Source organism: Ammospiza nelsoni, chromosome 10, assembly GCF_027579445.1.
Source record: "Ammospiza nelsoni isolate bAmmNel1 chromosome 10, bAmmNel1.pri, whole genome shotgun sequence".
Lineage (NCBI taxonomy): Eukaryota > Metazoa > Chordata > Aves > Passeriformes > Passerellidae > Ammospiza > Ammospiza nelsoni.
The window spans coordinates 13,220,487-13,234,046 of NC_080642.1; the positions used below are offsets into that span (position 1 = coordinate 13,220,487).

The 13,560-nt window shown below is 50.6% G+C and overlaps 1 protein-coding gene across 1 annotated transcript; it reads left to right on the top strand.

The window, feature by feature from the left end:
- Window positions 1-1,976: 1,976 nt before the first annotated feature.
- On the top strand, window positions 1,977-8,047 carry ZIC4 (Zic family member 4). Its single transcript, XM_059479180.1, has 2 exons — window positions 1,977-3,183; window positions 7,626-8,047. The coding sequence occupies exons 1-2, from the start codon at window positions 1,977-1,979 to the stop codon at window positions 8,045-8,047; spliced, it is 1,629 nt and encodes a 542-aa protein (XP_059335163.1).
- The last annotated feature ends 5,513 nt before the right edge of the window (window positions 8,048-13,560 follow it).

Genomic DNA, 13,560 nt, shown 5'->3' on the forward strand with positions numbered 1-13,560 from the left:
CCACTCAGAAAGATGTGTGCAAGGATGTATCTATAGCTAGCTACCTGAATATCAGCCTAGTTTTACAGTGCAAGTATGGTAAATGCAAGCAGAGAAAAAATGCAATTGCAGCCAACCCAGAATGTGTGAAGCTGTGTCAAAGATGTCTCCTATGTGGTTATGTATGTAGTAAACTTTAATCTTATGGTTTCCAGTCTTTGCCTTGCAGCTTCAGTTATGAAGGTAGCTGCGTTGACATTGCCATGTAGTTTCTTGTTTTACTGCTTCACATAAAGCCTATTGATCGCCAACACTTAAATTCTTACGGAAATGCAAAATTCTATGCTGGGAGCTTTACCTGACGTGCATCTGGTAAAGAACCCACTGGCAAGTTAACAGCGAGTCAATATATTAAAATGATGAGAGTTTGAAGGGATGGGTAGAGAATTAAGCATTGCTATATTTCATAAGACTGTGAGGTTATGGTGGAGCCGTTTTTGTGTCAGGATCCAAGTAATGTGGTAATACAGTGGGTAGATATTTAAAGATGTGTTTTTCCTTCTTGGAGCAGAAGAATCTTTTTCCATGTTTCATTAACTTTTTTAAGTTCACAATCCCCTTCTTAAAAACTTAAGCAGATGCTTCCTCCTGTGCTGAAGCCCTAAGCTTTTCTAAACCTGTAAGGCCTCAGTGTGTCCAGCTAAAACCCAAACCTACACTTCCACTACTAGCACGCAAACCCTGCAGACCATGTCATTTCCTTCAGGTGATAACCATCAGAACCGAGTCCGCTATGAATGTTTGGCAATGCTTTTCCTTCACGCCAAGGACGGGGATTTTACGTGGAACTGCCCTGTAAGTGTGCGTGAGAGAAAGTGAGAGAGGGAAAGGGAGAGACTCCCTCTTCTGGGTTAAACATCCAGATTCAGCCTGAACACCACGATTGCTCCGGCGGCCAGTAACCAGATAACTGCTGAAACTTGTCAGAGGAGGGGAAAGGGGATGGGATCTCTCAGGGATCCTTTGTCCGGGCTCAGGCACCGGGGCAGTAGCCCGAGTCCCGGGCCGATAGCCCGAGCGAGTCCCGGGCCGAGCCCGCCTGGCCAGCGAGCGGCCGGTGCGGCTCGGCCGCAGCTTCCGCCGGGCAAGGACGCTCTCCCCGCGCTGGCAACAAGTGCCGAGCACCCGCCGGCAGGACGGCAGCGGGACCGCTCCGGCTGCCGCTGCTCTGGCCGGGGACCGGCGGGGCTGCCCGTGCTCTGCCGGGGGCGAACCCCGCGGCCGCCCCTCGTCTCAGGGCAGGGCAGCGGGAACGGACAGAGGCGAGGGGGAGGCCGGGCGATGCCCTCCACTCCCGCCGAGGCTTTTTCCCCGGCCTCATGCGGAAGCCCGGCAGTGCCCGGCCCCGGGCAGAGTCCCCCCGGCGGAGTCCCCCGGGCAGAGCCCCCCGGGCCGAGACCCCAGGCAGAGCCCTCCGGGCCGGGCCGGGCCGGGCTGCGGATGGGGGCGCCGGGGGAAGGGCTGGCTCGGCGGCGCATGCGCAGCCCGTCCCCGCGCGCGCCCCCCGCGGCACCGGCGATCTCCCTCTCCGGCGGCGGCGGGACCTGTCACGGTGACGTCACCGCGGCGGCAGCCAATGGGCGGGCGCGGCGATTGTGTGGCCGGCGGGGCAGCGGCGCGGCCGGAGCGCGGCCCGGCCGGTCCCGCCGCGCCGTGAGGGCCGCCCCGGCCCCGGGCAGGACGGGCCGCGCCGCGGGACCTCCCCGGCCGCCGCCAAAGCCTCCCGCCGGCCCCCCGAGCCCACCCGCTGGCACAGCCGCCCGTGCGTCCCGCGCCGGGGTGGCGGGACCGGGAAACTTTTTTATTTTGGGAGAAAGGAGAGAAAAAAAAAAAAAGAAAAAAACTAGAAAATTGTTTCCCCCGCTTCCCCCCTTCCCCCCTGCTGCCCTGTGTATCTCTCCTCCCGCTGTCAGGTGACTTTTTAGCGTTAGAAGCTAATGAGCGTGGATGCTCTGGGGATCCCGGTGATGGACCCTGCTGCTCTCTCCAGGCGGAACACGGCGCTCAGATTAGTAGACTTGGCGGGGGCTCCTCGCCACCAGCAGCACCCCCCTCAGAGCATGACAGGCTTCCCGGGCGTCGCCGGGCACCCCCACACCACGGCGCCCAGGCCGCCGGGGGAACACGCCGCCGAGTCCCGCCTCGGGCCGCAGCAGCTCCGGCCAGAACACATGGGGCACCGCCACCATCCTCCTCCTCATCCTCCTCCTCAGCATCACCCCGCGGCCCTTAAGATCAGCCCTGCCCCTCATCCCCACCACCAGCTCCTCCACCACCACCATCATCATCATCATCATCATCATCATCATCAGGCAGGCCAAGCCGAGGTGGTCTCTAGTCACACGGCAGCGTTTGGCCCGGCGCAGTCACCAGCAGCCCCTTACCCCGTGTCTCACCCAGCCCAGGCTCTGGCAGCAGGTAGGGACTTCTTCCTCCGCAGAGACCTGCCGGCCCCACTCATGCCAGGGCTGACCGAGCAGCACCCCGCTGCAAGTTCTCACCACGGACTGTTTGTCTCAACAACAGGTAGCTACCCCGGACACCATGGTCACCAGCACCACCACTCAGAAGCTGGGAATCCCTCTCTGTTCACTGGACTCCATGAGCAGCCTCCCCATGCAGCTCCAGGTGGCCATCTAAACGGACAGCTCAGACTGGGGTTACCTGGAGAAATGTACGCCAGGTCTGAACATTTCACTCAAGTACCAGCCTCCAGGACAGATCATTTTGCTGCTTCTTCGCTTCATAACTACGGTGGTATGAATCTGAACGTGAACCTGGCTCCACACCACGGCCCGGGTGCCTTCTTTCGTTACATGAGGCAGCCCATCAAACAGGAACTCATCTGTAAGTGGATTGAGTTGGACCAGACTCCCAAAAAATTATGCTCGAAAACTTTCAGCACGATGCACGAGCTGGTGACTCATGTCACGGTGGAGCACGTTGGAGGACCCGAGCAGTCCAATCACATATGTTTCTGGGAAGAGTGTCCAAGAGAAGGGAAACCTTTCAAGGCCAAATATAAACTTGTAAATCACATCAGAGTCCACACAGGTGAAAAACCTTTCCCCTGCCCTTTCCCAGGCTGTGGCAAAGTGTTTGCCAGATCAGAGAATCTCAAAATACACAAAAGAACTCATACAGGTCAGTATGTAAAGCTCTCTTTACTCTCTTTCTCTCTGTTATTCTGCGTACTGATTTGCTTTTTGTCCTTTCTTTTTTTTTTTTTTTTTTTTTTTTTTTAGTGTATCCTTTGAGTTGTTATTGAATGCACGCCAAGTACTTCTGGAAAATAAATTCTCAGATTTGTTTGCTTCTTTACCGTTTGGAGAAGGGGGAGGAAAGGGGGGGGAAGGGGAGAGCGAAAGCAAATCTCAGAATTCTCGTCCCTATTTTTTTCTGGTTGTGCAGAGAGGTTGCTGTAATGTTTATGTGGGTAGATCTGTGTAAATATCGAACGATATAGCTACTAATTCTGCTAATTCACACAGGCGAGGATTTTTTTTTTTCGATTTAAAGTAGTCGGGGGGAAAAAATGAAATCATTGTGCAAGCTCACAAATTAAAAGTGAACAATGGAAGTTACAACTTGTCTAGTCAGTTTTGACTGATGTCGCTGAGATGCTGCTGCTCGAACATTGTGAGAATAACACAGCTGCGACCTTTTCGTTCAACAGTTCTGTTTTGGGCAGAGGGAGTTTCAAATGTTTGATCTGAATAACACTGACATTTTTAATGAGCATTGCCTTCCAACGACTTTCTGCATTCGCAAATATGGGGAGCTGAGATTTCTGATTCTCGTGAGGGAAAAAAAAAAAAAAGGAAAAAGAAAAGAAAGAAAGGAAACCCTTGTGTTGTTTCGGCCTGTACATTCTGAAATGTCATTTGCAGATCTGTTAAGTGAAATTGGGACATGTGTCAGAAACATCTGTTAGTTCTAGTTAACAGAAAATAAAGTAACACGATGGACGATCTTGCAGAACTACGTTTGAACTCTTCCGGCCAGGAAAGCATTTATAATTAATGAAATTGCACGTAGAAAGTTTTCACACTTCCAGGAGCAGCTTGTGAAGTTGTATTAATTAGTTTAGCAGCCGGTGTTTGTAGTCCATAGCTCTGGCTGGTCTTTTTTTTTTCTTTTTTTTTTTTTTTTTCTTTTTTTTTTTTTTTCCTTCTCTAAATAAGAAGATAAGAAATAAGCCATTTTTGGAAAATTTAATCTGTTCCAGTGTAGGGTTTTCCACCTCCCACCCCCTTCTGTACAGCCTTATGCACTGCGAGGGAAACTACATAATCCTATTGTAAGATCTGCTTACAGCCAAACGATTTTTTTCGCCTTCCAGTTCATAAAACTCCCCTTCCCCCATGCTCGGTGCAGGGCTTGACCTTCCAGGAGTTGCATTTTTTATGATAGAGCGCGACGTGATATAATATGCAGAACATACACTAATTTCGTATCGCTATCATCTAAACATAGCACTGAGATTTTACAGCGACCGTCACTCGTCACCTCATTATTTTTCCATCGCTCTATGAGGAGTAAGTCTGTGTGCGGGGCGGGGGGGTGGCGGGGAGGAGGTGGACGGCAGCATAGTTGTGTTCCTCGTTGCTGCCTTCTTGGCCCCCTTTTTCCTCGAAAAAGGGGTATCCCCGGGTCACGGAACTTGTATCCCAGCCAGCTCCTTGTTGGATCAGCACAGGTACAGCCATTAACCGGGAGAGCTCATCTCTTAATGACAGTGTTTTTCTTAAGTAAACAAACTTTTACTGCTCTTTAACGGCCTCACTGTTTGAAGTCTCTGAAGCAGAAAATGGTTAAATTCTTGGGAAAACTGACCTACATCGGAGATGCAGGTTCAGGGCAAACCCGAGAGCGGAGATTTGCGTTTATTAAACACCATTCGGCGCGTCTGTACTTTTGGCTTTAACTTTCTCGGTGATTAATTGCTGTATTGTGCAAACTCCTGCAGGGCCTTTATGGTTCCACCGTTTCTATTAAACACCCAGAAGTTGTCAAAAACGCAATGTTTCTGAAACCCTAATAGAACTCACTACGAATTATTCATGAAGACAGTTCTAAATTCAACAGGAAAATTATTGCCTCCTTAAATATTAATGACTTCTGATTTCTCCGAGGCTGGGGAGCAGGCAGAGGGATATCTGGCGATGTACGAGTTCCCCAGGTTGGAGGATAAGGCCGTTCAGGCAGCGGCGGCAGCGGGACGAGCAGGACGGGCTGGGATCTCTTCGCCGCCTTCCCTGAGGGCCAGGAACAATGGTGCGGGGCGTGGGACGGAGCCCCGCTCCCTCCCTGCGGCCCCGCCGCCCCCGCGCCTCGCCCGCAGCCCGGGAGCCGCCAGCTCCGGCTTCCCCCCGCCGCCAGTCACCCGGAGAAGTTGGTAAATACCTTAATCCACTCCCGGAGACGGGGGATTATGCCACAAATTCCAGGCTGAGTTTCACTGAACACTTTTGCCCAGCTACAAGTGTGGGGGTAAAATGGCGGTAGAGTCTCCATCGCCCGCGGAACTTTGCGCGTGGCTGCGGCTCCGTGGCCGGGCTGCGGCAGCCGGGACCTGTGCAGTGTCCTCTCCCCGCCGGGCAGGGATTTCCGCCAAAGAAAACCTGCTCTCGCGAAAGGAATGCTTGCAAATGGCTCGGATGGCTCCTCTTTATTGAGGCGTTCAGGGAATGCAACCCGGGCAGCTGAGAAAATGCTGCCCTCTTCCCACTTGAAACCCGGCTGCGCGGACGGACCTTTCAGTGGCTCTTTCAGGGGGTTAAGCGAAGTTGAACATTTTTCAACTCGGCAAAGCGCAGTGCGGCGCAGCCCGCTTTTACCTGAATGGAACTCACTTTGCACAAGCAGAGTGCTTATGAGGATGGCTTTCCCTGGGGTCTCCTAACTTACTGCTTGCTTGTACTACACTAATATCCTTGATTTGTTGTCTCAACTTAGATGCTGAAGGTCAAATTATTTCCTTACGTGGGACTCTAATTAGATTATAGGCGGGCGTGTGTCTATGCATATGCACCGCTGTATGTCGACGGTATTTGGTTACAGAATCCGCATCGTTTTGTGAGAGACCTTATTTTTAACCTCTTCCCTCCCTTCCCTCCAACGCCAGATATTTACCCATCCTCCGTGCAAATGCTAGCGGTGCAGGATGTCAGCGCTCCTCATTGACCATTGCAGTGCGGAAAGGGCATACTTTAAACGCGGAGCCATGAGCCTTTCCCACCCACCTTGCATAAAGTGCATTCATGTGAAATATTTGGAATGCCTTCCTTTATTTTCTTCTGCTCTCAGCCGAGCCCGATGTAGACTGAGTCTCTTCTAAATTTAATAATGACGAATTGGGAGGGAAAAAAATAAAAACTACAACCACAAACGTACAACCCAAGAAATTTAAAAAACCAAACCAAAACAAACACACAAAACCAAATATTGGAAGTCCTTTCGGCTACATGCGCCATGATGGGGAACACAGTTGCTTTGTTTGCACTTCACGTTAAGGTTAGGCCATATATTTTTGTGGAGTCCTCTCCACCCTGATACTTTTTGACTTTTGAGGGATGAGGAAGATATTTTCATAATCGGTTGGTACAGGACCTGGGTACCCCTTGGTAAGCAGAGTTTTGCAGTTTGCTATTGTCAGCGACAATAATGCCGCCAGCATTTCATCCTGCATCTGGCTGTGGCGTGTTTCCTTGAAAACCTCCTGTGTATCGTCTACCATGGCAGGTCCACACGGTTCGAGGTTACACTTTCACACGACTCCAGCAACACTATTGTGTTACTATTATGCGTAACACCACTTATTATATGATCAGACAATTTAATCCTGATTGCAATTCCTTCAGTGGCTGTGTAGGTTGAAATGGAAAGGGAATCCTACCCTGGCGACAGTGCCGTGCGCTGGCCTAGTCATCCTTCTGCTGAATCTTTATCATTTTTCTCGCACAATCAATGTCTTTCTGAAATATTTCGTACTTCAGCACACGGTATCAGCAAGCTGGCGAGCGGGGAAAGGAAGGGGATGTGGATCTTCCATGGCATTGTAATCAGTGCAAGTATGAAGTGGATGAAATACGATCTAGCCAGGTTATGGAAAATATTTCCACGTGCCTGGGGGACTGTGAGAAATGTATTTAACGTTAAAGCCTTCGAAGGGATAAATCACTGACCGCTCTTTCTGCAGGACTTCGGGGTCTGCGGGGACAGCACAAGTTTGCTCGGAACGAGCAGTTCTCCTCTAAGTTTTCCTTGTTTCGGAGCTTTGTCTTTTGCACAAACCCTTACGATGGCACCCACACAGGCCAGGGGAAAGGGAAGGAGAAGCTGGCTGGGCAGGGCGCTCCGCCTGCGGAGCCGCATCCGGGTGGGCACGGAGCGCGGCTCCGGGGGATGCTCGGCGGGGCCCGCGGGGAAGGGCAGAGCTAGTGAGAGGAGATTCCGCGGGGAGAGGAGCCGGCAGGGCCGGAGAGAGAGGTCCGGGGAGGCTGTGGGCTGTGGGGGTGAGGGATGCGCTGCTCCTGGCCCCGCCGCCGCCGCTAATGGCTGTGCTCGCCCATTGCCTCCTGCAGGGGAGAAGCCGTTCAAATGTGAATTCGAGGGCTGTGACAGGCGCTTCGCCAACAGCAGCGACAGGAAGAAGCACTCGCATGTCCACACCAGCGACAAGCCCTACAACTGCAAAGTGAGAGGCTGCGACAAGTCCTACACCCACCCCAGCTCCCTGAGAAAACACATGAAAGTGCACTGCAAATCCCCTCCTCCCAGCTCCGGCTACGAGTCCTCCACGCCCTCCTTGGTGTCCCCCTCCTCGGACTCCGGCCGGGAGCCCCCCGCCTCCTGCTCCCACGCTGAGCCCTCCGCGCCCGCGCAGCCCGCCGCCAACCTGAGCGAATGGTACGTGTGTCAAGGCGCGGGGCCCCGCGGCCCCCCCGGGCCCCCCGGCGCCTCCTCGCCGCCGCGCCTCCCCGCCGAGCCCCGGCCCCGCTGCTAGGGCGCGCCGGGGGCGGCGGCGGGCGGCCCGGCCCGGTACGGCCCGGCACGGCCCGGCCGGCACGGGGAGCGCCGGGCACGGGGAAGGCGAGCGGGAGCGGCAGCGAGAGGCGCTTGGCGGAGGGAGAGAGGCTGCGGAGCGTGCGGGTGGGCCCTGCCCGCGCCCCCGGCACCGCGCACACGGGAGGGCTGCGCTCGCCTCGGCCGCGGCGCTGCCGCCTCCTCCCGCCGTGCCACACACCCCCGCTCTGACCGCCTTGCTCCCGTCTGTTTACATGCCAACTGATTTGCATTCCCTTTCCTTATTCCTGTCCTTTTCCCTTTCCTTCCTTTCCCTTTCCCTTTCCCTTCCTCTTCCTCTTCCCGTTTTCCTTTCCCCTTCCCTTCAGTGGTTTCATACAGATTTCCTCTGTACAGATTTTCTCTTGTCAACAGTATTGTGTGCTGCACTGTTCTGTCCGCCCACGATTTTCTGTGAGAGTGTGGTTTTTTTAAGAAATATATATATATATATATAAACTATTATTTGTTACCAATTTGTACAAAATGGATCCATTAAATTTTTTGATTAATTAACCCGTTCGATGGACGTTTCTGTAAAGAATCTCCTCACTTTTCCCTCTTTCTGTACATAAATACATATATATATATTTCCTTCCCCCACCCAGTAGTCGCTAATAAAGAAAAGCCCAGGGGGGTGCGATGATTGACTGTCCATTTTAGCTCCCACTGGTAATGACTTCTAATACCTAAACATGCCCGTCCCCACCCAGAGCGCGGCTCCTGTTGAACCGTGGGCGCTGGAGCTCCCGGGGGGGCGGTTCTGGGGGGGTTTGGGGGGAGCCCGTTCTCCGACGTCACCGCCAGGGCGGGGGCCGGGCAGCCGCCGGCAGCGCGGGGACCGGGGCCGCTGCTCCGCGGCTCTGCCCTCCGAACAGCCCCGAGGAGAAATGAACCGCTCCCACACCGCGCCTTCAGCATCTCCATGCTGCCCCAGAGCCTCAGACCTGCAGGGTTCACTGCACCGGTTCAGGGAAAAAAGGGAGAGGGGGGGTAACAAAATAAACAACCCCCAAAATAAATAAACAAAGCTCTCCACTGGGGTAGCTTGAAACTACCGAATGGTGCCGTTTTAATTACTTTAATTATGTTTAAGAATACCAGATAGTATGGGCAAATAAATAGCATAGGCTGCTGGAAAGGGTTTCTGTGGCTTGCGGAGAGCTGACAGAAGGCTGCTGTAACCGCATTCTCTGGTGTCTGACAGACCACCTCCGCACCCAGGTGACTGGGGTTACCGCGAGTGTACAACTGTACACACACACGTGCATGTTGATAACGAGAAATATAAAAACGACAGAAAAATAAATAGCTGCTCAGTGACTAAAAACACCCCAATGCCCAGGGCTTTCCTTACTTATACACCCGTATTTTTCCCCCAAGGCACCAAGTCGGCGTTGCTTTCTTCATTCGCCCAAACTCAACAACTTTTGTGTTTAAACACCACGGATAGTGACAACAGCATGTCGCTAACGGGATACACTTAGGGAATCAGCTAGGTGAGAGCAATGTGTGAAAGAGGAATCTAAACAGGGGAGAGCTGTGCCCCTCTCCAGCCCCCGAAACTTGTGTCATGGAAATCGAGAAGTGCAGAAGCCAAATGCGGGTAGGGAGAATGTTTCCATCATGTCCCGAGATCTGTTTATTTCTTTATTTCTCTATTTACAGAAGTATTTGGATGTGCAGGCTAATCACCTTTAATTTTTCATTTGCTTGTTACAGATGTCTACCCCGTTGCTCTCAAGGTAATCTAGACAGAAGCAGCTGAAAGCCTGAATCTTATGCCTTAGACATCAAAGCAAGCTCGCACAAAGAAGTATTTCTTCACAACGGTGAATCTTCATGGTAAGTTAGGATTTCTATGGCAATAGGCAAGTCATACTTAAATAGTGAAAGGCGAAGTCTGGAGCCCGTCCAGTCTTTTCATTAAGGACATAATATTTACGTCTAACAGGCCCTTTTTCTTGTGTATACAAGTATATATTTTTGTTTGACGCGAACTAAATCATTTTCATTTAATTTCCGGTAAACAAAACCCACGCGAACAGGGCACTTGTTCCAGACCATAATAAAAATGGATAAGACTGTCAGGAAGAAAAGGCCCGCTTGAACCGTCGCCTCAGCTCACTTTTGTTTCTGCTTTCTGCCAGGATCAGAGAATGCATTTGGGATTTGAGGGCGAGTTTCTAAAGGCAAGGAAATGGTTTTTAAGGGGGGAAAGAAAAGGAGAAAGGTCTAATCAAGCTCGGGTTGTTCAAAGGGCCTGATTTTGGGGTTGAAAGTGTGAGTTTTATGGTGCATCAGCATGCCACGTTAGGATCGCTATGGTAATGAGGAGAGCAATAGCAAGCGGCCTTCAAAGGAGGCACACTCCATTTGAGACAGTCTATTAAGATACATTTGCACTGACCTTTGGTTTCATGCTAGCTTAATACACTCAATCTGCTCCCCGCTAGAGATAGACTTCCTCCACCTAATGCACTTCGGCGGAGCTGGGTTTTGCTGGGCTTCGCCCTCCCCCCGAGGCCAGCTCCTTTCCGACGCTGTAGCCCCGGTCTCCTTGTCCCCAAAGTAAGGGACTGCCAGCCCCCCAAGCCCGGCGGGAGCTCCCGCCCGCTGTCCCCAGCCTTTCTGACCAGCTTCTAGCAGCAAGAACTGGCCACAAAGCCTGAGGATCGCTTCTCTTCCTCTCTAGCAAACGTGGCAGAGGAAGATACGATGGGGACTGGCAGATCCCCCTCCTCGGGCTGCCTCTGTCTCAGGGAGTAGGTTTCCGATGGAAGTGCCCCAGGAGCTGGGAAGCGGGGTGAGCTCCGGGGGCAGATGGCCGTACCCCCTTCTCACCCTGCCCGGTCCCGCTGTCCCAGCGAGAGGAGGCTCCGTGGTGCGGGGAACTTGACACCCGCATGGCCGGGGCCATGGGCGCTGGGCCATGGGCCCGGGAAAGTTAGAAGTCCATGTTCCAGTAATTGTCTTGTTGTTTATTTTATCCAAGTACCCTAGTGAATAGGGGAAAAATAAACACGGGGAAAAAAAATTCAAACAGTTGAGTCGTCTTTAGTGCCAGCCCTTGTGGTTGAATAAAAAGGATGGTCCAATTTCTATTGAGCTGAGAAATCTTTGAAGTGGGAGTTATTATCTGAGAAATTCCTGCTCGTCGTCCTAACAACGCTGATGAAACGTAAAAGGTTCTTTGTCAGCGATTTGTTCTCCTCTCTGTCAAACTCACCCTGCCCGTTAGCTTTAAACCGTTTCTAAAGAGATAAAATCAAACTTTTAAAGATAACTTTAGGGGCCCAGAGGGTGCAGAAAATACCAAACTATCGAATCCTGTGTATAGATATACATCTGGATATATGTGGCCGCGTCTGCGTGAAACTCTGACTGTGTACAGATGTCCATGGATGTCTGTATGACCTTACAGTTCGAAAGTTGAAATTATGTCCATTGTTTTTGCATTTCATCCTCCAAACTTCTCCGTCTAATAAATTATTCCTACACACACTCTGCACGGAGGGCGATTCTTGGGCGAAGGCAGAAACGTTGGGTTTCATTAACACCACTTTGTGACCAACAAATGTTTTCTCTCCAGTAGAGTGAGAGCAAGAGCGTAGACATAGAGTAAATTCTTTGATCATTTAACAGTCCGAATACCTATCACGCATGTATATACTGCAATGTATCGAAGTTGTTAACGCATTCAAAGTGATGGCTTCCATATGCTCTCATGTTTTATTGTCTGTACGTGTAAGGATAGTCAAACTGCATCCCTTTTGTATCTTCATTTTATAAACATCATGGTGTTGTACTGAAATGATTCCCTGATCAAGTTTTATTTAGTAGTTTCTCATTGGATATCATGCAGTGCCCTGTTCGGAATATGAATTCCTTGAAGCTGTAACTCATCAGTGTACTTCTGTTTTAGTTGTTAAAGAATTATCTGAGCCCAATCCTGCCATTCTAAGCCAAACCATTCATTTAATGGGACCTTTTCTGAGTAAAGACAGAGTCAAATTAGAGTGGAGTGGGTATTACTATTATTCTTGTTATTATTTTTTGTCTTGTCATATTTATGAGAAAATCTAGCACATTCTTTGTGAACTGTACAGAGGAGAAGCCTCTGAAAAATGTAGCTTGCAGAAAAATATTTACAATGTTGGTATACTGTATCTTTTTCCAGACTTCTTATATACCTTATTTTTCTTTATCACATGTTTGGCAATGAAGGAATGTTTTGTTGTGTTCTTGAACATACTATTTATTTTTAATACTTGGATTTTTTTTACAATAAATATTTATATGCATTTCATTTCTATGGCTATTTTTACAAATGTGCACTTTTAAATTATGTGTTTGTACTGATGATACCGAGCCATTCCTAAAACACGATGTAATCAACCTTCTCTTTCTGTTGATTTTTATATTAGTTGAAAAAAATTGCCCAAACCTGTGTACTATTAATGTGGTGTACAATCAAGTATTAATGAGTGTTTTTTGGTTGGTCTTTAACCTTTTTTAATGTTAATCGTTTTAGGTTGGCATTTACATTAAAAGAACAGAACAAAACAAACCCCTGCTTTGGCTTCATTTCTGCGACAGCATTTTTCAGATCGCAGCCTCCAAACCAACCGTACTTTAAGCACTGGCCAAGGGGCAGGGTGCGGGAACAGAGCCGGTGTCACCCAGGGGCAGCCCTGTCCCTCTGGGGGTGGGTGCGTATCCCGGTTACCCCCGCAGTGGCACTCTGGCTCCTCAGTGCGACACTGGGGACACTGACACTGCGATGTTGGGCACCAGCACTCGGGGGATTGCCGTGAGTTTTCAGCAGGGGCCACCCCGAAACGCTGCTGCTCCCCTCCGCCCGAAGGCTTGTTGTTTCGCAGGATGCAACTGCTCTTTTGAACAATTTCCATACACCCCCTCCAGAATGGGTCCCAGTCACAGCGAAATAAAACCTTTTTATTAGGTTCCTAGGCGGATTTAGGGCATTTTATTTCTTTTTTTTAAGAGAGGGAATTCTTTCGTCAACTACAGTAATCTGAAAGTAAGCCTTCTTTGCCTTGCGCATTCCCCTGATGGATGTTAACGCGTTCCGGGGTTCCGCAGCTCCCGGCCCTGCTCGGAGCTCCCTTGGCAGGACAAACCCCAGCTTTGCTGTTCGCGGGGACTTTGCTGTGTGCAGCAGCCTCGGGCACACCGCGGCCCGAACCGGCCGGCCCCTCGCGCATGCGCTGCCCTGATCGCTTTTAGAAAAGGAAAACTTGAAAGAAGTTGCCTAACACACAGAGATGACAAAAAGTTGGCTTTAGCTGCCGGGAATATTGTCAATAGAGAATACATTTGACTACATGAAGGGGGAGAGAGAAAGAAAGAAAGAAAATAATTTAAGAAATAATAGAATTCAAGAAAAAGAAATGAAGGAAAATATTTTTGCTGGTCTGTAAAAGACAAAAA

Excerpts from the sequence above, each read along its gene's own strand:
- ZIC4 (XM_059479180.1), top strand. The coding sequence starts at position 1,977 with ATGAGCGTGGATGCTCTGGGGATCCCGGTGATGGACCCTGCTGCTCTC. Across the intron at positions 3,184-7,625 it reads ACACAAAAGAACTCATACAG|GGGAGAAGCCGTTCAAATGT; the intron begins GTCAGTATGTAA and ends TGCCTCCTGCAG.